The sequence below is a fragment of the Physeter macrocephalus genome, chromosome 19 (assembly GCF_002837175.3).
Source record: "Physeter macrocephalus isolate SW-GA chromosome 19, ASM283717v5, whole genome shotgun sequence".
Lineage (NCBI taxonomy): Eukaryota > Metazoa > Chordata > Mammalia > Artiodactyla > Physeteridae > Physeter > Physeter macrocephalus.
In genome coordinates this window covers 26,132,409-26,156,200 of record NC_041232.1, presented here as the reverse complement: position 1 = coordinate 26,156,200, position 23,792 = coordinate 26,132,409, and the positions used below count along the sequence as shown (strand labels likewise).

Genomic DNA, 23,792 nt, shown 5'->3' with positions numbered 1-23,792 from the left:
GAAATGCAAATCAAAACCACAATGACATATCACCTCACACTGGTCAGAATGGCCATCATCAAAAAATCTACAAACAATAAATGCTCGAGAGGGTGTGGAGAAAAGGGAACCCTCCTGCACTGTTGGTGGGAATGTAAATTGATACAGCCACTATGGAGAACACTATGGAGGTTCCTTAAAAAACTAAAAACAGAACTACCATATGACCCAGCAATCCCACTACTGGGCATATACCCTGAGAAAACCATAATTCAAAAAGACATATGTACCACAATGTTCACTACAGCACTACTTACAATAGCCAGGACATGGAAGCAACCTAAATGTCTACTGACAGATGAATGGATAAAGAAGATGTGGCGGGCTTCCCTGGTGGCGCAGTGGTTGAGAGTCCGCCTGCCGATGCAGGGGACACAGGTTCGTGCCCCGGTCCGGGAAGATCCCACATGCCACGGAGCGGCTGGGCCCGTGAGCCATGGCCGCTGAGCCTGCGCGTCTGGAGCCTATGCTCTGCAACAGGAGAGGCCACAACAGTGAGAGGCCCGCGTACCACAAAAAAAAAAAAGATGTGGCACATATATACAATGGAATATTACTTGGTCATAAAAAGGAACAAATTGAGTTATTTGCAGTGAGGTGGATGGACCTAGAGACTGTTATACAGAGTGAAGTAAGTCAGAAAGAGAAAAACAAATACCGCATGCTAACGCACATATATGGAATCTCAAAAAATGATATCGATGAACCTAGTGGCAGGGCAGAAATAAAGACACAGACAGAGAACAGACTTGAGGACACAGCAGGGGTAAGGGGAAGCTGGGATGAAGTGAGAGAGTAGCACTGACATATATACACTACCAAATGTAAAATGGATGGCTAGTGGGAAGCTGCTACATAGTACAGGGAGATCAGCTCGATGTTTTGTGACGACCTAGATGGGTAGGACAGGGAGGGTGGGAGGGAGGCTCAAGAGGGAGGGGATATGGGGATATATGTATACATACAGCTGATTCACTTTGTTAGACAGCAGAAACTAACACAATGTTGTAAAGCAATTATACTTCAATATATTTTTTTTAAAAAAGAATAAGAAACCATGCCTTTGTAGCCCCAAATCCTCAAGAGCCATATGTAATATCTTAATGTCATACCCATCAAACTCAGTAAGTTTGGCTTCTGCCCTCTCAAGACAAAATAAATAAGTTAAAGAATTAAAAAAACATTTTTTAATGATGTGGTACATATATACAATAGAATATTACTCAGCCATAAAAAAGAACAAAATAATGCCATTTGCAGCAACATGGATGAACCCAGAGATTGTCATACTCCGTGAAGTAAGAAAGACAAATATCATATGATATTGCTTATATGTGGAATCTAAAAAAATGGTACTAATGAACTTATCTACAAAACAGAGACAGAGTCACAGATGTAGGCAACAAACTTATGGTACCAGGGGATGGGAGGAAGGATAAACTGGGAGACTGGGATCGACATATACACACTAGTATATATAAAATAGATAACTAATAACCTACTGCACAGGGAACTCTACTTAATACTCTGTAGTGGCCTATATGTGAAAAGAATCTAATACTCTGTAGTGGCCTGTATGTGAAAAGAATCTAAAAAAGAATGGAGGGACTTCCCTGGGGGTCCAGTGGTTAAGACTTCACCTTCTAATGCAGAGTGTGCGGGTTCAATCCCCGGTTGGGGAACGAAGATCCCACATGCCTAGGGCCAAAAAAAAAACAAAAACCAAAACATAAAATGGAAGCAATATTGTAACAAATTCAACAGACTTAAAAAAAAAATGGTCCACATCAAAAAAAAAAAAATCTTAAAAAAAATTAAATTAAAAAGAGTAGATATATGTATAACTGATTCACTTTGCTGTACACCTGAAACTAACACAACATTGTAAATCAACTATACAGCAATAAAAAAATTTTTTAATATTAAATTAAAAAAAAATCAATGACAAGAAAACAGATACTTCACCAAAGATATAGAAAGAATAAAACACATATAGAAATATACTCAATAACACTAGCTAGCCATTAGGGAAATGCAACTTAAAACCACAGTGAAATATCACCTCACATCTATTAGAATGGCAAAATTTTTAACAACTTGACAATACCAAGAACTGGTCAGGATGAGGAACAGGGACGCTCATTCACTGCAAGTGGGAATGCAAAACTGCAAGGCACTCTGGAAGACAGTCTGTTACAAAGCTAAACAAAGAATCACCATACAATCCAGCAATCATGCTCCTAGGTATTTACCCAACTGATCTGAAAACTCGTGTCCACACAAAAACCCACATGTGAATGTTGACAGCATTCATAATCACCCAAAACTGGAAGCATCCAGATATCAAGACTTATTATATATCAAGATAGCGTGAAACTGGCATAAGGATAGAAAAATAGGCCAATGGAACAGAATAAAGAGTTGTGAAACCAAACTATATTTACGGACACCTGATATATGACAAGGTGGCACCACAGAGCCATAGGTAGAGGTCAATCACAGGGGCACTGGGGCAATTAGGCAACTTGATGAAAAAAATAAAGCTTGACTCCTTCTCACACTAAACATAAATATTAATTCTAGATGTACTGTGAATCTACATGTGAAAGGTAAATGTGAACAAAGAAAACTGTCTTCATGAGCTTTGGATAACAAAAAAGTTCTTAGATTGGACACAAAAAACACCAGTAATAAAAGAAAAAATTTATAAACTAAATTAAGTTAAAATTAGAAATAGCTGTTCCTCAAAAGACAGCATTAATTAACAGAATGAAAAGGCAAGACAGGAAAAAAGAAACCCAGCTTGTAAACAAATACTGAACAACAGTTAATGCTGTGCATACTGAAGTATTTAGAGGGAAGCATGCTGATGTCTAAAATATATTAAGAAATACAGCAAAAATAAGATGGGGTAAGAGATGCAGAGGGATGGAAAGATGGATAATGTGAGAAAGCAAGTACAGTAAAATGTTAAAGGTAAATTCAAGGTGATGAGTATACAGATGTTCACTGCAAAATCCTTTCGATTTTGCCCTGCGTTTGAAAACTGTCATAACAAAATATTGGAGGTAAGAGAAGCACCCCAGGTAAACATGGATTTGGTATCAAGTTTGCTTTAAACTTCAATGTGCATGAATCACTGAATCTTGTTAAGATGAAAAGTCTTGATGTAACAGGACTGAGGTGCGGCCTGAACGCAGCATTTCTAACAAGCTTCCAGAAAATAAATAACTCCTTTCAGTCAATAAGAAACAGACAGACAACACCCACAAAAGGTAACAAAATGTCCAAAAAGCATGCTAGCAGGAAATGCAAAGTAAGCCCATACAGAGACACCACCATACCAGAATGACTCAGATAAAAAGAACAACAGTAATTAAGAGCTGGCAGAGAACATGAGGCAAGCGGACACCCAGACACTGCTGATGGCCATACAAGAGGACGGTGCTTAACGAAAAATATAAGCAATACAAGATACACATGCGTACACGCCACCAACATAAATTAAAAATGCATTCACACCAGAAACAATACACAGTTTGTAAACACATATAAACAGAACAATATCCATTAAAAAAATCTGGGGGGGGGCGTGGAAAAGGAGCTGAAAATTGAGTCTGGGGAAACCAGGAATCGGGGACCTCAGGGACCTGACACGACCTCCCACCTGAGGGCCTCCATCCCTCTCCCCACCAAAGAAATGAAAAAGAAATAAAGAAGTGGAAATGAACAAACCAGTAACTCACCCAGGTCTTCTTCGCTTTCGGCTGCTCCTGGGAAATAAACAGCCACTCTAGGACCTGCTCTGTCCCGGGACTCTTGTGCCTCTGCCGGGGTCCTCCAGGGAGAGGCCTCTGGTCAGGGGTCTCTGGACCCAGGATGGATCCCTCCCCTTGGAGCTTTCTGATGCCATCGCATGTGCTGTCTCGCTCCTGAAGAGGTGGGACCTGCAGACCCAAGAGCAAGCTCACTTTTGCGAGCACTTTTCCTCTGGGCCCCGACCTTGATCTCCTTTGCTGGTGAACACGCTCACCCAGGCTGGGCTGGGGGCTCTGCAGACTGTGGTCAGTGCGGCTGGGTGGGGCACAAGTGAGAGGAAATGGAAATGGGGAATCCAGCACACGACCACAGCACCCCCCCCCCACCGCCCAGACTCTGCACAGGCCCCCAGGAACCCCGAAAGTGCGGCAACCACCCAGAGATTTAAACAACTTCGGGCAGACACTCAAGAAGAACACGATGCCAGATGGTAAGGAGGGAACGACCCTGCTGGAGGCTATGTACACGAGAAATAGGCTGTGGACGAAACAGTCTGTTTCATTAGAGCTTCATCTCTCAATATCTGGATGTCCGTGAACAATTCACTTCATCTCTCTCACTGAGTCTTACTTTTGTTGTTAAACATTGAGAGTAGGATGAGATCAGGGGAACAGTGTAGTCTTTTAATCTCCCAATGAAAACAAAAGAGGCCTACCAGAATAGCAAAAGAAGAAGCCCAGAGATGTCCACAGACAGACAAATGGACCCAGGTGACAGGGTTCCACACAAACCTAGGATCCAGGCAGATGTGACCTAACTGGAGAAATGGGGCGGGGGACCGGGGTCCACATGCTGCCAATCTCCAAAGTCACCCCCAACAGGAGAGCACCTCCCGAGGGGAATCTGAGCCTCTCAGGCTCAGAGTTGCAGCTGACTAAAAAAGACGTTCCCAAAGTCGCTAAGTGACCTAACAGTGCTGTGGCCACCTAGGAACACGAAGGTCTGAGAAATAACGGGCAAACCGTCCCTTCTACAAGGACGGGTCTTCACTGCGAGGGAAAGCTGCTGGAAGTGGAGCCCAAATTGATCAGCACAAGAAGTGAGAAAAAACAAGATTCAGGCAAAGAGAGGGACAAGAGAAAGGAGACTCTGAGAATGAGAGGGGAAGGAGAGAAAAGGGAAGAGAGAAAGGCACTCGGCAGTCAGGGGGAAGGGTCCAGAGGATGCTCATTCCAGAAGCTATTATAACAACAAAATACAAGGGGTAAAACTGAGAGAAACATGTTAGGATACAAGGCATGCTGAACTCTAGGAAACACAGGGCTTGAGGCAGAAAAAAGCCTTCCTGACAAGGCTCAGTGTTGAGTCAGGTCAGGTATGTATGTATGTGTGTTTGCTTATATTTCCAAAAGAATCACTGAGAGGATGAACTAGGAACTGTAAAAACGGTTCCCTCCGGGGGAGGGAAGGAACAGAGCAGGAGGGATGGAGCCTTGTCCGAGTGACACTACATACTTTCTACTTTGAATCATGTAAATATTTCATATGATCTCAAAGAGGAGGGAGGGCAAACCCGAACGTTGAAAATAAATGTCAACAAATACATTTATTTATACAATTGGAAACAAAACTACAACGGACAATCATTTTACCAACTGACTTAACAAGCGGTATTTAACTGTGCATTCTTTGGATAAAATGGGCTACAAAGACAGACTGAACCTCATTTAGTACCCTTGTTAATGGTAACAAATTGTTATTTTAAAACCGTCTTATGTATGCTATAGGACATCACAGTTATATCACTCTTTTTAAGAACCAAGATATCTAACACATGACAAAAAGTTGCAAGAGTAAAGTTTTTAACCCTCATGCACAGCTGGTGGGAACGTAAAATGGAGCAGCCACTTTGGACCCAGCTTGGCAGTTCCTCAGTGTTACACCCAGAATTACTGTATTAGCCGGCGATCCCATTCCTAGGTATCCGCTCAACTGAATTAAAAGTCTACATCCACAGAAACGCTTGCACACAAATGGCTCTAACAGCCTGATTCCTAATAGCCAAATACCCATCAATGGATAAAGGGATAAACCATATGTGATCTATACATACAAAGGCACATTATTTAGCCATAAGAAAGAATGAAGCACCGAAAAATGCTACTACATGATGAACTTTTGTACTATAGGTACCTGACAATTAGCTTTTTTTGACTGTAATGCAAGTGCCTGATCGTACTGAAAGCTTCTGATTTCTGAGGCACCACTTCAAAGACATCCGTCTTAGATAAACGCACTACCAGCCACACAACTAGATAAGGAGCCAGGCCGCCCCACCCGACGTTCCCCTCCCAGAAAGCCCTGGGTGACCTACATAACTGCTCACTTGAGTGACCCCACTCTTCCCTTCCAGTGCCTCATTTCTCAGCCTTATTTTAAATTCACCAATAAATAATGAACCTGCAACCCCCCCTTGACCCCAATAATAAAGGCAGAACCTCAACCCCCCTTGACCCCAATAATAAAGGCAGAACCTCAACCCCCCTTGGCCCCAGTAAAGGCAGAACCCCAGGTCCACATTCTCGTCCTCTCCCTCTCTCTGCTGTGTGGCCCCCGGTGTGCCACGTACCCCGCAGAGGCTGTGAGCAATAAGCCTTATGTGTTCAGAGTTCCCCGATGGTTGCTGATGAGATGCGCCTTGCAGTTGCAGTAAGAACCACAAGGGCTGGTCCAGCCATGACGCTGGCTCCAGTCAGGGAAATGTCTGTGGGGCTGCCACAAGCAGCACGGGTCCCGGCGAGCCCCACCTCAGGTGCTCTGCATCACAGCATCATTCCTGCCAGGCTGAGACCAACACAAAGCTACCTTGAAAACACTACGCTAAATGAAAGAAGCCAGATACACAGGGCCACCTCTGACATGATTCTGTTTATATAAATGTCTAGGATAGGGAAATTCTTGAACACACCAAGTAGATTAAGTGGCTGTCAGGGGATAGGGGAAGGAGGGGATGGAGAGTGGCTTGTGAATGGGGACAGGGTTTCTTCTGGAAGTAATGATAATGTTCTGAAATTGGATACGGTGATATTTAGGCAACTCTGTGAATACTAAAGATGACTGAAGGTACACCTTAAAAGGGTAAATTTTATGGTATATAAATTATACCTCAATAATGCTTCTATATAAAGAGTAATTTTTTTAACTTCAATGATTTTTAATAAATTGAAAGTTTTGCAACAGTCCGCTCGTCCAGGTTTACAGCGTTCCTACTGCCTCAGAGAGATTCCTCTGGAGCCGAGGCCCACACTCACCCCCGACCCCCAGCAACCACTGCTCTGCTTCTGTGCACAGATCTGCCTGTTCCGGACATTTCACACGACTGGGGCCACACTAGGTACTGCGTCTGGCTTCTTCCGCTCAGCACAGCACTTTGGAGGTTTATTCCCGTTACAGCACACACCAGCCGTTTGCTCCTTTATCGCCAAATAGTGTTCCATTTCATCCATATGTTCACCACTTAATCCACATTTAGATTCTTTTTCGTTTTGAGCTATTATACAAGTCTTTGTGTGAACATCTCTTCCTTTATCTTGGGTAAATTCCTAGAAGTAAAACTGCTGCACTGTACAGTAAGTTTATATTTCACCTTTTAAAGAAACTGCCAAAACCTTTACAAAGCGACTGTACCACTTTATATTCCCACCAGCAGTCTACAGTGGTTCCAATTTCTCTACATCCTTGTCAACACTTACTGTCTGCCTTTTTGGTTATAGCCATTGGGTATAAAGTGGGACTTCATTATGATATTAATTTTATTTCCCTAGTGACTCATGATGTTAAACATCTTTTCCAGTGCTCACTTGCCATCTATACATCTTCTTTGGTGAAGTGTCTGTTCAAATCCTTTGCTCATGTTTTAAATTCGGTTGTCTGTCTCCTTACTGAGTCGTAAGCATTCTTCATATAATCTGGATATATCCCTGTTATCAGGTACATGATTTGCAAATACTATCTCTCGGACTTTAAATACTTAAAGTCCCGGTCTGGGACTTGTGTTTTCATTTTCTGAATGGTGACTTTGAAGTTCAAAAGGTTTTATCTTGATGTGGCCCAATTTCTATCTCGAAAACACAACCTATAAAAGAGCTTTCTAAGAACTTTAGCCTAAGAGAAGGTCATGAATATTTTCCCCTATGATTTCTTCCAGAAATTTTATAGCTTTTGCTCTTAAAGTCTATGTTCCATTTTGAGGTAATCTTTTGGTATTGGGTCACAGCTCATCTTCTTAGAAAATTTTTACTTGTGATAACATAAAATACGTAACATAAACTTAGTATCTTAACCATTTTAAAGTGTACAGTTCATTGGAATTCAGTACCTTCACAGTGCTGTGTAACCATTCCCAGCAGTCACATTCATCTCCAAAACTCTTCATCTTGCAAAACTGCAACTCTATATCCTCTGAGCAGTAACTTCCCATTCTCCTCCTACCACGGCTCCCTGACAACCAGCACGGACCACACTTTCTATGATCTTGATTACTCTAGGAACTGAAACCATGCTCCACAGGGTTAACAGACAGTGGTGACTAACAGAAATTCTCGAGCTCGTCTTACAGAGCAGCAGCCAAGGGACAGCTTGTTAAACCCCCGCCTGAACCCGCCCTCAGTGACCAAGCTTGCCTGAATTACTAACTGTCCCCTATAGGTAACACCTCTGACGCATGGGTCACTATATCAATGGGCACTTAAGCTGTTTTCCAGAAACCTAGAGTCAGCTCTTGTCCAGTTCAAGGCAGCCAAGACCGGTTGGGACCACTGACCCTAAAAACCGGGCCTGCACACGTGTCTGATGAATGACCGCCTGATATCAGAGGGCCAAAACCTCCACCCTCGGATCATGCTAAGTGTCTCCATTTTTGAACACGTATCCCACAAAGAAGCATGTACCCCGATACGCCTGCAGAGAACACTGATTACCTCACCTTTTCCCTACTTCCAATCACTTCCCCACACCTAAGACCTCCCTGCTTCTTTATCCCGTGAATATCTCAAGTCCCCCACGTGCGAGGAGACAGATCTGACATTTGTTCTCCCATCTCCTTACTTGGCTGTCTCGTGAATAAACTCCTTCTCTGCTACAAACTGCAGCGTCTCAGCATTTGGCTTGCTGCGTGTTGGGCGAACAAACCCAGTACAGTAACAGAACCTCACATAAATAGAATCTTACAGTATTTGTCCTTTTGTGACTGGCTTATTTCACTGAAAATAATGTCCTCAAGGTTCACCCATGTTGTAGCATGTGTCAGAATTCATTTCTTTTTAAGACTGAATATACACATACACACCCACACCCCATTTTGTTTATCCATTCATCTCTTAGTGAACAACTGGGTTACTTCCACCCAAAAAAAGAGTAATTTCAAAAAAATAAATCTTTTAAACTCTGTAATTTGAATTGGAAATATCAAGATGAATCATAATTTTTTTCTTTTCCAAAGATCCCTAGGTCTGCCTACTGAAACAGCCCAGAAGTAATGACATTCCAGTATCAACTGTGGTCCCTGGGCACACTCCCTACGAAAAGATACAGGCTCCTGGAGAAAAGGCTGATTCCAGATCTGGGACGGGAAATACTCAAATGAGCGGAGAATATCTTCCTGGGCCCAAAAGCAAGGAAGCCAGGAAGCCAGCTAAGACTAACAGAGTCTTTCCAAAAAGCCTCAGAGCCAAGCTGAAAGGCTCCCTTTGGCTAAGGCTGGGACAATGAAACCCTCTAAAAGAATAGTGACTGCAACTGATTGAAACTAACTGTAAACAGTATTAAGATTTACGAGTTTCTTAATCATACTCAAATTAACAAAAAGAAAACACAATCAAATGAAAAACTCACTGCTGTCACCAATGGATGTAACTAGGGCATCATCCCCTTAGTGAAAAGTGGCAATTAAAGGGAAAGAGTTAAGCATGGATCTGCCATCCCTATACAAATTGTGTCTCTGGCTAACCAAACGGTCCTGTTGATGAAGAAATGTTCTTTTTTAGAGAAGGATTCTGTAAATTCTTTCAGAGAATTCCTGCTACAAAAATGGAAAGAATGACAGAGTTGGAAAGTCACCACTTTGCAGATGCTGTGAAATAACTGGCCGAGGGGAAGGTCATAATTGATGAAACCGTTAGAAAAGGCTGACGGGAAACTTCACAACAACAATACCACACCGTCACCCCTGCCCCCACCAACCGATCTTTGCATCACTTAGAGCGAGCCAACCAGACACACGTGCCTCCTGAGGTGACAAGACAAAGCACTATCAAGTATTCTTGCCAAAAACATTAATAAATGAATCTAAAGTCTCTAAAGATAAATTTCAGTTTACCAGACATACTGGTGACAGGAAACATGTTAAATGTGACCACAAGGAAACAGAGATAAATCTAAAATGAAGGACATTCTAAAGGACAAATGGCTCAGCATCTTTAAAAAGTCAATGGGGGAAAAAAAGAAAGAAGGATGGGTTACTCTGGATTAAAAGAGACTTAAAGTATGTAACAGTAAGAAGTGTGTACCTTGTTTGGATTTTGATTTGAACTTGCCAACATTAAAAAGGAAAATGAAATCTGAACATGGAATAATTCCATGATACCAAGGAATTATTCTGTTAGGTGTAATAGTGGTATTATAATCATATTAGAAAATGTATGTTTTTAATGCCTAGTGATGTACGGATGAAATAACAAGAGAACTGAATCTGCTTCAAAATACTTCAGAGTATTTTGGAGTAAGGTACCTTTATCCTACGCCTTAAATTTTTCCTTTGAAGAATTTTTCAAGAACACTGACCACCACACAAGAAAATAAAGCTTTCAGAAAACAAGACAACATGAACAAGAACCAATGAAAATCAACAAACAACAGAAAGAAAACCTTGTAGCCAACAGACAGTGCAATTGATGGACACTGGTTATGAATCAAATATTATATTCAAGGAGAGAAAGGCAAGCCTTATGACTTGGCAAGGACTTGGACAAATAACTTATCAAGTACATTTGAAAAAGAACTAGAAAGAATTTATAGGAATGATAAAACACATCAATTGACGTCTCTTTAATAGAAGGTTAGGGGCTTCTCTGGTGGCGCAGTGGTTGGGAGTCCACCTGCCAATGCAGGGGACACGGGTTCGAGCCAGCTCTGGGAGGAGCCCACATGCCGCGGAGCAACTGAGCCCGCGCGCCACGACTGCTGAGCCTGCGCTCTGGAGCCCGCAAGCCACAACTACTGAAGCCCAAGCACCTAGAGCCCGTGCTCCGCAGCGGGGGAGGCCACTGCAATGAGAAGCCCGCACACCGCAAAGAAGAGTGGCCCCCCGCTCCCTGCAACTAGAGAAAGCCCACCCGCGCACAGCAACGAGGACGCAACACAGCCAAAAATAAATAAGTAAATAGATAAATAAATTTTAAAAAAATTAAAAAAAAAAATAGAAGGTTAGGAAGAATTAGTAAACGAAAGGACAAACCAGAAGAAATTATCTAGAAAGTAGTACGGAGAGACAGATGGGCAAGAGAGGAGAGCAGTGACACACAGACTGAGAAGGTCTATCATAAGCTGCACTAGAGTCTAAAAGGAAACAACAGAGCAAATTTTAAAATGGGGGGTGGGGCACAGCTTTCCGACAGCAGGCAGATACCTAATGAACATAGAAAGAATAATGAAATTAGATAAAACTCATTTGTCAACTAGCTTAATAAAAAGGCACACAAGAATCACCCATGCAGGCTAAATGAGTGGGTGAAAGTTTGAGGACTAAAAGGTATTTATTTCATCTCAGTATCTCCTAACAGATACTGACTTACAAAGGGAAGAGAGAGTGACTACAGGGGAGAGAACACAGACACCACCTTCACCAAGTGAGGCAAGTTCACATCAGCAGCCACGCGTGCCCCTGATGTGACGCGGGGAAGAATGCATCCATCACTTCTGAAACGAATCAGGAGGAGGAGCAAACAACCCCAAACTTAGGAATATTCCACAGAATGCCCTGTACTCAAAACACCATGTCATGACAAAAAAGACAGAGGAACTGTTCCAGGTTAGACGAAAGAACCAGCACAGCCCATCGCAACACATGATTCAAGTTACTCTTTTCCCATAAAGGACAGTATTTCCAAAATTTCTATAAAGGAACAATTGGCAAAATCGCAATAAGACCTGTAAATGAAATAACAGCATTGTATTGATGTCAATTTCCTGATTCAGTGGTTATGTAAAAAACTGTTCTTGTTTGTGAGATGTACTGCAGTATTCAGGGGTAAAGGAACATCATGTCTGCAAATTAGTTTCAGTTAAGAAAAAAAATGTGTCTGTACGAGGAGAGAGAGAGAGGAGCTGGGAACAGAGAGTGAGAGAGAATGATAAAGCAAGGGCAGTAAAATATTACTATTTGAGGAATCTGGATGAAGGTATAGAAGAACTTTTGTGTTATTCCTGTAACTTTTTTAAGATCTAAAATTATGTCAAAATAAAATGTTAAATTAAAAAAGTTTTACAGCATAAATAATGTATATAATGCCCAAACATCTTTACAGAAAGAAAAAGAATAAAAATTATCAGTCAAAAAAAAGCCGAGAGGAGAAAAAACAAACAAAAAAAACAGATCAGGTACAGCAAACACAGTATAGAAAAAACACAGTAAGATGGTAGATTTAAACTCAAATATAACAGCAATTACGTTAATCATAACAGACAAAGTGTCTGAGTTAAGTACAAAGGTTGACAGACTGATTTAAAAAAATGATGCTATTTTAAAAAGACACATCTAAAAGATAAAGATACAAAAAAGCTAAAGAAAAATATATGACAAGCAATTAACCAAAAGGAGGCTCCTACAGCTATAAGAATATAAAACAGACTTTAAGACAGAAAAAGTATTCCTGGACATAAGGTGACTCCACAATCATCAAAGGCTCGAGTCACAGGAGAATGTAGTTTTCAGCCTGTCTGGAAGGGGTGAGCAGCCTGCTCCAAGTCAGCCAAGCGGGTGACAGGCCGCCACGTCACCTGACGCCCCGCAGCCCCTACAGCGGAGCGCTGAGCCAGCTCCAGAGGCCTGACGGTGGCCAGCTACTCCCGGCCCTGCTGGCAGCGCACAGGGTTCCCTCCGCCGCAGCCTCCTTCTCCCTCGCCTTCGCGCAGCTAATTCCACAGGTGCTCTGAGAGCAGCTGCCAAGGTCACTTCCTGGCCTGCCCTCTGCCCCAGCGCGAATCCCGTGGCCACCTGGCCTGCCCTCTGTCCCCTCTCTCAACTCCCAGGGCTGCCTTTGACCCGTGTATCCTCGCTGCCTAACTGGTACCTGGAATATATAAACAAGGGTGCATGAGGGTTGTTACTTTTGAAAGAGTAATTCATGAATGCTGCCACATTTTAACAGGAAATTATCGGGGCTTCCTTGGTGGTGCAGTGGTTAAGAATCCGCCTGCCAGTGCAGGGGACACGGGTTCAAGCCCTGGTCCAGGAGTATCCCACATGCCGCGGAGCAACTAATCCCGTGCGCCACACCTACTGAGCCCGCAAGCCACAACTACTGAAGCCCGCGTGCCTAGAGCCCGTGCTCCGCAACAAGAGAAGCCACCGCAGTGAGAAGCCCGCACACCGCAACGAAGAGTAGCCCCCGCTCGCCACAACTAGAGAAAGCCCGTGCACAGCAACGAAGACCCAACGTAGCCAAAAATAAATAAATAAAATAAATAAAAATTTATATATTTAAAAAAAACAGGGAATTATCATTTTAACCTTTAATCCGCCAAGAGGGTCAGTCTGGGCGCAGCTGAAGACATCCAGCCTGGTATGCACGGGAGCACTGGCCAACCTTCCTCAGAAAGGCCCCGTCATGCAGAATTCCCTTCTCTCTCCCACACCCCCTGGCATCAGTCTTGAAGCCCCAACTCACTGCATTGCAAACTATGCTATTAGCATGTTGTGGTGGTGACCGTGGTGACAGTGTTTGGCGGTGGTCCATGGGAGCAGAGGCCCTGACCAACGCCGGAGAAAAAGGGAAACAAGGTTCCCTGGTTTAAAATAAGTCAACTCCTACAGGAGAGGAGGACACGGAAAATCTTTCCAAGCCCCTAGGAATGGAGACTCCCTGAAGTGAATTTGTAATGACACATTTAAGGGAGGGAAGTGTCAACAGCAGAAAGTAGCCAAACTGCAAAAAAACAAGACCTGCCAGTAGGTGCCCAGCATCCTCCAAGGAAAGAAACAGAGACTTAGGGGCTCACAGGCCTCAGTGCAACGTCACTGCTGAGGACCACCCCCCGCCCCCGCTCTGAATTCACACTCGTCTACAGCCTTCTAATTACTACGTATCACCCTGGATACCCAGGAGGGGACACCCAGAATATGGGTCGAGGATGTCACCGGCCACGGGAAAGGGACCCCTGTGTTGCACAGTTTTTAAATGTCTTGCATATGATACCCTTTCCGCTTTCAGCGCCTCCCTGAGTGGGGTCATCCACATCCTCTCTATCATTCCCCAGGGACTGGGCCACACACACCCACTGCGTCCAGGGCACGGCAAGGGACTTAACTGCTCCTGAGTCCAAGGAGCAGCTGATAAGTGACCCATTACGGGTAAACAATAACTACTATTAGGGCCCAGGAGTGTAGAATCTCTGTCTCTTGAGAAATTCTCAGGCTACACCCTGAGGCAGTAGAGAACACTGGCCAGGGAAATGGGTGTAGGGCCATCCCACCCAGGTTCAAATCCTGGCTCTACACAAACCAGCAGTGTAACCTGGTCCCAAGAAGAGGCACCGATGAATACCTACACCAGATGCAGCACAGGACCCCACGCACAGCGAGCAGCGAGCATTCACACTGGGCTGGAATGGTAAGAAATACAGGACTACCTGCACAAAATAAACCACTCTAAAAAGTGACAATGGACTAGGTGAAAAGCATAAGCTGGTTGTCAGAAAAGAGGACTCACCTTTCAAACACCCCCAATTCTGTCTAGTCTCTCCGTTTCCACTGCTCCAGGCAACACCTCCTCCGCCTCTCGTCTGCACCCCTGCAGTCGCCCATTCTCCACTAAGCAGCCAGGGGGTCTCTGAAAAGCCCAACCCCCTTTTCTAACACAACAGCTTCCCAGCCTATCGGGCCTCTGGCCCCCTCCGTGTCTGTCTGCTCGCCTCCCCTCCCCGCCATCCAGGACCACACAGGCCTTCCTTCCCTGCTACAAAGGCACGGACCCTCCCCGACCTCGGGGCATTGGCGATGGCTGTTCCCACCCTGCATGTTCATGCACCTGCTCTTCCCAAGGCTGGCTACCCTGGTAACTCAGACCTACAAACGTCACCTCCTCCGTGGGACCTTCCCCAAACACCCAATCTTTCACATCAACCAATGTTAATTCCATGTACAACACAACAACGACGTTTCCTGTTTGCTTGTAAGTAGTTTCTCCATCATTTACATGGCATCTGCCTTCCTCCACCAGAGTGCAAACTCCCCAGAGCATGGATCCTGTCAGTCTCGTTCACCACCACATGCCTGGACCTGGAAGGGGGGCCTGGCACAGAGTGGGTGCTCAATAAATACCTGGAGACTGAAAACACGATGAACACTTCAAAGACCAAAGCCTGGGATTTGTATCTATCAGTTCACTCTTCCGCCCGAGAGGGGGTATGCTGTCCTGTTAAGAACCCAGAGCAGGGAGGGCTTCCCTGGTGGCACAGTGGTTAAGAATCCGCCTGCCAATGCAGGGGACATGGGTTAAAGCCCTGGGCTGGGAAGATCCCACATGGCCACAGAGCAACTAAGCCCGTGCGCCACAAGTACTGAGCCTGAGCTCTAGAGCCCGCGAGCCACAACAACTGAGCCCACGTGCCACAACTATTGAAGCCCACGCGCCTAGAGCCCGTGCACTGCAACGAAGAGCAGCCCCCCCCCACCACAACTAGAGAAAGCCCGTGTGCAGCAAGAAAGACCCAACGCAGCCAAAAATACATTATAAATAAATAAATAAATAAAAGAACGCAGAACAGGGAGCATGAGCCCCTGGGCTTGAATCCCGTCTTCTGCTGGGTGATCCTGGCACACCGCCTGCCTCTCTTTGTCACCTTCCTTGTCTTTAAATGGGGCTAAGAGTCCTACCTTCCTATGAGGCCATTCTGAGGATCAGTTTGTAGCTGTAAGTTGCCGAGACCCATAGTTAGGAAGGGCAGACGCTGCAGAAATGTGAACCAGTATTTCTGAAGTTGTCAAGTTTTCTTTACACAAGTCCTCTGCATTGCTCAGGTTTATAATACTTTCACCTGTTTTACTGCCATTGTAAATAAGCCAATTTCCCTCATTATAACTTCTAAACAGGAAGACAGTCCTGTATTTCTTACCATGGCTGTCTTCCTGCCTCATTCCCATTTCTGCGACCCACAGCCGCCCCCTCTACCCCACTCCTTCCTCTCCTCCCAACGAACACCCACACTCACACTCTGCTCTGGAAATATCACAGCGAAACCCACCACTACCATCACCACCAAGTCCGACTGGAACTTCTGTGACGTAACAGTACTTGATCTCCCTGGGGCATGTCACGTGGCAACCATTTTTCAGGTTTCTTTTTCTTTGACTCTGAAACACAAGTCTCTCCATTTCTCTCATTTCCATGGGGCTGCTCAACCTTCAGGCCCTCCTCCACCACCTTCCCTTGTCCACCCCCTGAGCACTGCCCTCAGTGTTCTGCCCAGGGCACATGTGCTGCTTGAGCTAATCTGGCTATACCTGCTCAGTGATACCTGTCCAGACCTTTCTCTCGAGACAGATGCCTACCCACCTGCCCACCAGCACCTGCAGGGTCCCACCATATCTAAAGGAAATGTCCACCCAGCCCTCCATAACAACACTGACGGTCTTCCCTGACTCAGGGAATGGTACCTCTCCCAACCCAGGCCCACAGAGCAGACCTCCAGCAGGTATGCCTGGCTCTTCTGGCTTGCTCACCACCAGCACCCAACTAGTTACCAAGTCCAGTTGCTTCTGACCCTACCGTCTTTCTCCCTAGAGGATAACATCCAAGTGTTTTTTTTTTTTCTTTTTTTTTTGGCCGTGCCGTGCAGCTTGCAGGATTTTAGTTCCCCGACCAGGGATTGAACCCAGGGCCATGGCAGTGAAAGCACCGAGTCCTAACCACTGGACCAGCAGGGAAGTCCCAAGGACCAGTTCCATTATTTGCAATGAAGTATGATGTGTGCTGAGAAAAATGAGATGATTGTATGAAATACAAGCTCATTTCTTTTTTATGATTGGGTTCCATGCCCTAGCACTGCTGTTGAATTGGCATGAATGCCCCTGAATGTTCCTGCTTGCTTTCTGTCTCCATCTCATTCTGGAGCAGGGACCGAGCCTTTGAGGGCCTCCCGCTGCAGACCACCCTTTCAGTGGCGCTGTTTAGAGCTCCACAGAAAGTACGACATCGTGAAAGCACCGAGTCCTAACCACTGGACCACCAGGGAAGTCCCCAAATCCAAGTTTTTAATGTGATCCTCAAAGCCCTCTACAATCCAATCTCTGCCTATGGCTCTGGCCTCATTTCTTAATACACACTCCACCACCACCGTCCCCTACAAAACCATAAACTCTACATTTCAGCAACTGTAAAGTGTTCCAAGGTTACCAACATACTACATCACTTCAAGCCTCTCAAATTTGCACGTTGCTTCCTTTTCCTAGGCTGACCTTCAGTCCCTTGTTCACCTCATTCACCTTTCAAATCTGTTTTAAGACTCCCTTATTAATCCCTGAAGCATTTCTTGGGGTGTCCTTACTTCCAAAACTGGCCCTGTGCTGTGTGTCTCCATACACTTCCACGGCCGGCTCTCGGAGGACCCCTAACGGGTCATTGTGCTTATACATTTTCTTGCCCACAATTCCCACCAGACCATGGCTCTTCCAAAGCAAGAACGAACGACCTATCTTCGCACCTTTAGCACCTGCCCCAAGTCCAGCAAACAAAAGACAATAAACAAAACTGTTGAATAACCGAAGGGACAAATGCATAATTTCCCAAATGAGGCCCCAAAATCTTAGACACGGAAAGAAACAACTAAGAAAATATGTGTCGAAGAAATTGGAAAATGGATGATGACCCCTCGTTTAACTCAAAGCTCAAGGTACAGAATTGGCAGAAAAGAGACTGAAAGAAGGAATAAAGTAACAGTCTGACGACAAGAAGCACTTCTGAACGGCCCAACTTCATCTAAAGGAGGCACAGTGGCTTGGAAGCCCCACGCAAGCTCCGACCCTGGAAAAGGTGGATGAGCACACGTCGGTGTTCAGGGCGCTTTACAGAAACGAGAGAAAAACCCCCGACTCACCCAGACGGCAGCCGTCCGGACCCTGGTGGCCATCCTCACGGCCAGTTTTGTGCGCCCTGCGGGGGGTGGCAGGACCCGACGGCTGCGGGAGAAGAGAACCGTGAGGGAACCGGTCTCCCCGCCGCTCCCACGCCCACGCGGGATCCTCCTGCCCCCCCGAGGACCCGCCCCTCCCTTCCCACGGCCGGGCCTCCTTCCCTCACGCAGCGGCGCGGTTCCCCAGCTCCGACCCCACCTACACACACGCGATCGGCTCAGGGCAGGCGTGGGGGAGGCCAGACTAGTCTGCACGGTCCCGCCGCCCTGATACGGGAGGAACTCGGCGCGCGCGGCTCCCCCAAGCCCTGAACCGGCAGCGGAGGATGCGGGGGAGACCGGCTCCGCAGCCGACCTCCCGGATCTGCAGCCAGAGCCGCTCGGTCCTCGCTCTCGACTGTGCGGCGCCCGCTCCGGGTGCTTCGGCGACGGCCCTCGGGCAGACGAGGTCGGCGCGCTCCAGCTCAGGTCCCCACGACGGACAGGGGACGCAAACCGCCCACCAGGGCTCTCCCGGCTGGGGCCGAGTCGACGGCGGCCTCTAGGGACGCACAGGAAATGCGTCAGGGCGACCCGAGAGCAGGACGAACTACAACTCCCGGAAGCCTCTGCGGGCGTTCCTCCTGCGCGGGGCGGCTCCAGCCGAGGGCCGCCGGGAGGGGGCGCTGCGGCCGCGAAACGCAGGCCCTTCCCGCCCCACCCCTGGGCGCGGGCGCGCAGACTTTCAGTGATACAGAGGATTAAAATAATTGACAGCAATAGCGCAAAGGCGGAAGGCGTTATAAGTTCAGTTAAAAGTGTTCTAAGGTTCCAAATGGTAAAAGTCCTAATTTATATTTTAATAACGCAAAGATTCGTTCCGTTGTATAAGTGACATTTATTTTCCAGGAAAATTAGGAGTGGCATTGTCTTCCTTTGGGGATGGGGGTGGGGGAAACCTTTAAATGTCTGGCTTAATATAAAACAGCTGGAGTCTCATGTGTGCTTCTGCGTTCACTCTGTTGCATGTGTTGCTTATGTGGAAGTATCAATATATTAAAAAATCTGGCCTCATATAGGTATGTATCAATAGTTTGAAAAGGACAGGGTATTTTAATATACTTAGATAACTGCATATTCTTTGTCGTAAAAGCTGAACAAGGAATAGGTCAGTTTCAGTGTACGATCTGAAACCAGAGAGGTGAGCTTTTTCTACTCTATTAAAACCCATTGGTCTGTCTTGCACTTTGAATGCATAGTTTTATCAGGAATGTTTTTGTAACAACATGCATTGGCCATTTGGAAAGTATTGGTTCACTGACTAATGCAGATCTTCCAAACACTGACACCTCTCCTTATACAGCATGAAAGCTCATATTCATCAATATCATCATTGATCTTAAGTACTGGGAATCTGTGAAGTTCACAGTGGCAGATACAAGATTTCCACAATTCTGTTTGCACTTGAAAACTCTAGCTTTGTATTGGCAGACAATGCTGGCACTTGTTCGCCTTGTGTGACAGCTTACTTGGTGGGCAGTTGAGAATGTGTCTGCCTCACCCACGTCTGCCTCACCTTTCAGTCCTACTTTCACGCAAAGTTCAGCTCCCAACTCACATAATCACACAAGTGCATTTTCTGGAGACAGTTATGGAACTTCAGGACGCAGCACAGAATATTTGTTGCATACATACTAAAAAGATATGAACTCAAGAGTTGAGATTTAATAAAACTAGTTTTCACTGTTCCGTCAAGGACATCCAGAAGCGAAATTGGTCCTCTTCTCTTCTTTTTTTAACTGTGAATGTGATGATGAAGAACATAATGGCGACTAATAAATGTCTTTGGTGCCACTTCCTGGATGCACGGGGAGTGCCCATAGTGGTACCCCTATGGCTTTTGCAGCATCAGAGCAAGTTCAACACAGTAGGCAACATCTTGAGTTTGGAATATCAGTACTCGCTGTAAAATTCTTTCAACTTTTCTGTGTGTTTGGAAATTTTCATAATAAAATATTGGAGGAAAATACTGTGGAAGAGACAAACTTTTCAATAAATTGTGCAAGCCAAAAATAAATAAATAAATAAATAAATAAAAATTGTGCAGGAACAATGAGATAGCTATACAAGAATAGGAAAAAAACCTGCTGTCTCACAATATATTTAAAATAAATTCTAAATAGATTAAATATGGGACTTCCCTGGTGGCACAGTGGTTAAGAATCCTCCTGCCAATGCAGGGGACATGGGTTCGAGCCCTGGTCCAGGAAGATCCCACACACGGTGGAGCAACTAAGCCCATGCGCCACAACTACTGAGCCCGTGTGCCACAACTACTGAAGCCTGCGCACCTAGAGCCCGTGCTCCGCAACAAGAGAAGCCACCGCAATGAGAAGCCCGTGCACCACACAAAGAATAGCCCCAGCTCCCCGCAGCTAGAGAAAGCCCGCGTGCACCAACAAAGACCCAACGCAGCCAAAAATAAAAATAAATAAATTTATTTTTTAAAAATAGATTAAATATTAAACGTGGAAAGGAAGGCTCTACAGGTTTTAGGTTGAAATGTAGAGTTAGCATCCTTTGCCCACAGGATTGTTAACCAATCCCTGTTATCTGCTAAGTTCTCATGTTGTGTTAGTTTTCTGTGCTGCTGTAACAAAACACCATAAACTTGGTGGCTTAAAACCACACACATTTATTATCTTACAGTTCTGAAGGTCGGAGGTCCGAAACAGGTCTTCCTGGGCTAAAGCAAGGCGTTGGCAGGGCTGCATGCCCTTCTGGAGGCTGCTGAGGAAAACCCTCTCCTTGCCTTTTCCAGATTTTAGAGGCCACGAGCATTTCTTGGCTCAGACCCCCGTCTTCCACCTTCAGAACCAGCAACAGAGGGCCAAGTCCTCCTCGCGCTGTGTCACCCTGGTCTCCTTTTCTGTCTCCCTCTTCCACCTTTAAGGACTCGTGTGATGACTTAGGCCCACACAACAATCCGGGATAATCTTTCTATTTTAAGGTCGGCCAATAGCAAACTCAGTTGCCCTTTGCCCTGTAAGGTAATACATTCATAGCTTCCAGGATTGGGATGTGGACGTCTTCCAGGAGCCATTATTCTGCTGTTCTGTTTCTCGTCTCTTTATCTTGTTCCATTGATATTTGCCTATAATGGAGGTCTGCAAACTTTCTCTGTAAAAGGCCGGTGTATTAGTCTTCTAGAGCTGCCATAATAAAGTACCAGAGGGTGGCTTAAACAACAGGAATTAATTTTCTCACAGTTCTGGAGGCTGAAAGTCTGAGATAAATGTGTCAGCAGAGCTGGTTTCTGCTGAGGCCTCTCTCCTTGGCTTGTAGGCGGCCATCTTCTCCTGATGTCCTCACGGGCCGTCCCTCTGTGCAGGTCTGTGTCCTAATCTCCTCTTCTTTGTAAGGACACCAGCAGTCATATTGTATTAGAGCCCGACCTAATATTCTCCTTTTGACTTAAAATGTTTAAACTTTAAAGACCCTAAACAGTGACATTCTGAGTTACTGGGGATTAGGACTTCAACAGAGGAATTTGGGGGGACATAATTCAGCCCATAACAATCAGTTAGTAAATATTTTAGGTTTTCTGGGCCATAGTCTGTCATAACTACTGAACTCTGCCATTGTAGCACAAAAGCAGCTATAGATATTACATAAAATGAACATGGCTGTGTTCCAGTAAAACTTGAACAGCAGGCCAGATTTGGCCTCCTGGTCCACACTATGGGAATCCATCATTGTCTTGTTATGTCATCACAGCAAGCCTTGACAAGTACTGGGTCAAAGCTCTTTTTTATTGTCGTTCTTCGAAAAGGCCTCGGTTATTTTTCCTCCTTTGGTCTTGCGTGTACATTGTAGGCTTTGCTTGCCAAGTTCCATGTAAAAGCCTTCATAATAAAGGGTGATACGTGCCAGGCTGTATCTCCACGGGGCAGGCACTGCCACTTCACTGTACAACACTCCTCCCGCCTTCTTTGCTGAAAGAACACTGTATGTGCTCAGGTGCTGGTTGGCCGTACGTTTGTTGTTCAGTGGGTAGGTGTTGGCTTCTTCATCAATTCATTCAACTAATATTCACTGAACGCCCACTATGAGCCATACTTCAGTCATTACAGTGAAGCATTCATTCTGGTGGGGAAGACAGATAGTAAACAGGTACGTAGGTAGGTAGATTGAAAGGTTACAAGCACTGTGGAAAAAATGAAAAGAACAGGGTAAAGGGGATTATCAGTGCCTGTGGGGTGGCCACACGTTTAAATAAAGCAGCATCTTGGATTCCTAGGCTGTAACAAAGCACCACAGAGTGTGGGCTTAAACCACAGAAATTTATTATCTCTCAGTTCTGGACCCTAGAGGTCCAAAATCAAGGTGTTGGTGGGATTGGTTCCTTCTGAGGACTGTAGACCCTTCTGCCACCTGTGTCTCTTCACATCACCTTCCCTCGATCTGTATCTCTGTGCCCAAATTTCCCCCTTTTCTAAATAAGGACACTAGTGATACTGGATCGGGGTCCACCCTAACGACCTCACTTTAACTTGACTACCTCTGTAAAAAGACCCTTCCTCAAAGTAAGGTCACATTCTGATACTGGGGATTACGACTTCAACACATGAATTTTGGGAGGACACAGTTCAATCCATAACAGGCAATCTAGGTAGGACTCATTTGTAAGGCAATACCCTCTAAATCTAATCTCCTTCCACAGGGCTGTGTGACAAGGGAACTTTGTCAGTAAAAATATCTAAAACTTAATTCCTAACATATGGAGCTAAAGGCAGTTGGCTTTTCCAGCCCTCTGAGGGCCCACATCTGTGGAATCTCTGTTCCCTTCCATCTGTCACCTAAATTTATCTCATAATTGGAATGTCTTGCCGACCTCAACCACTAGCTGTTTATACACACCATTGCTTTCTTTTCAACCAGTACAGCTGCTGAGACACTAGACACATGGTCACCTTGCAACTTTACAGACAAAGGTAACTAAGTCAATTTTTTTCACTTCTTGCCATTAACAAGAAAACAGATTTAATCAATATGTGCTTAATTCATGGATGAATATCAAGAAAATATTTTCTGATTCCCCATGTGCCTATAGCATTGGTGACTGAGATGCTGGGCCTTCCTCAAGATTCCCCCGTGGTTTCCCATTACCCTTAGGAGAGAGGCAGGACCCTTAGCCAGATGTGCAGGCAGTAGGAGGGGCAGGAAGCCAGCAGACGCTGGAGCCCACGTGCTCTAGGCGCCTCCACTTCTCACTGGGCCACGGGGACAAGTCACTCTGAACTCACGAGATGGAAGGAAGGAGACGCATTAACAGAACCGGTGTGAAAACCAAATGAGAGGGTGCCTGTAACTCACGCGCCACACGACACTTTAACATAATTAGTTTACTTTCTTCCCATTAGGACCTGGTTTCCACTTAGTAGCTGTGTCATTTTAAGATATCACGTCACTAACTAACACGATGACAGTATAAAGAGGGAGACCTCTAGAGGTCGTTGTTTGATCAGGGTCTGAGTGAATTTGTCTCAGGAGAGGACAACTATGGTAGTGCGTATTTATGTTTTACATTAGAATAGCTGATTTTATAA

The 23,792-nt window shown here is 45.2% G+C and overlaps 1 protein-coding gene across 9 annotated transcripts in view; it reads right to left on the bottom strand.

Moving 5' to 3' along the window:
* LOC102990852 (zinc finger protein 10) overlaps positions 1-23,792 on the bottom strand; it is a 69,512-nt gene that overhangs the window by 22,123 nt on the left and 23,597 nt on the right. For 3 of the 9 annotated variants that reach the window (XM_055080300.1, XM_024120846.3, XM_055080298.1), the window contains exons 1-3: positions 18,408-18,481; positions 18,169-18,250; positions 3,786-3,986 (exon numbers count right to left, since the gene is read on the bottom strand). In XM_055080300.1, coding sequence (XP_054936275.1) covers positions 3,786-3,986; positions 18,169-18,201 — 234 coding nt within the window. In that variant the 5' untranslated portion in view covers positions 18,202-18,250; positions 18,408-18,481. Of the gene's footprint in view, positions 1-3,785; positions 3,987-18,168; positions 18,251-18,403; positions 18,733-23,792 lie in introns of those variants that run through there. The other 6 variants (XM_024120845.3, XM_024120847.3, XM_024120849.3 and 3 more) reach the window with 6 other exon arrangements.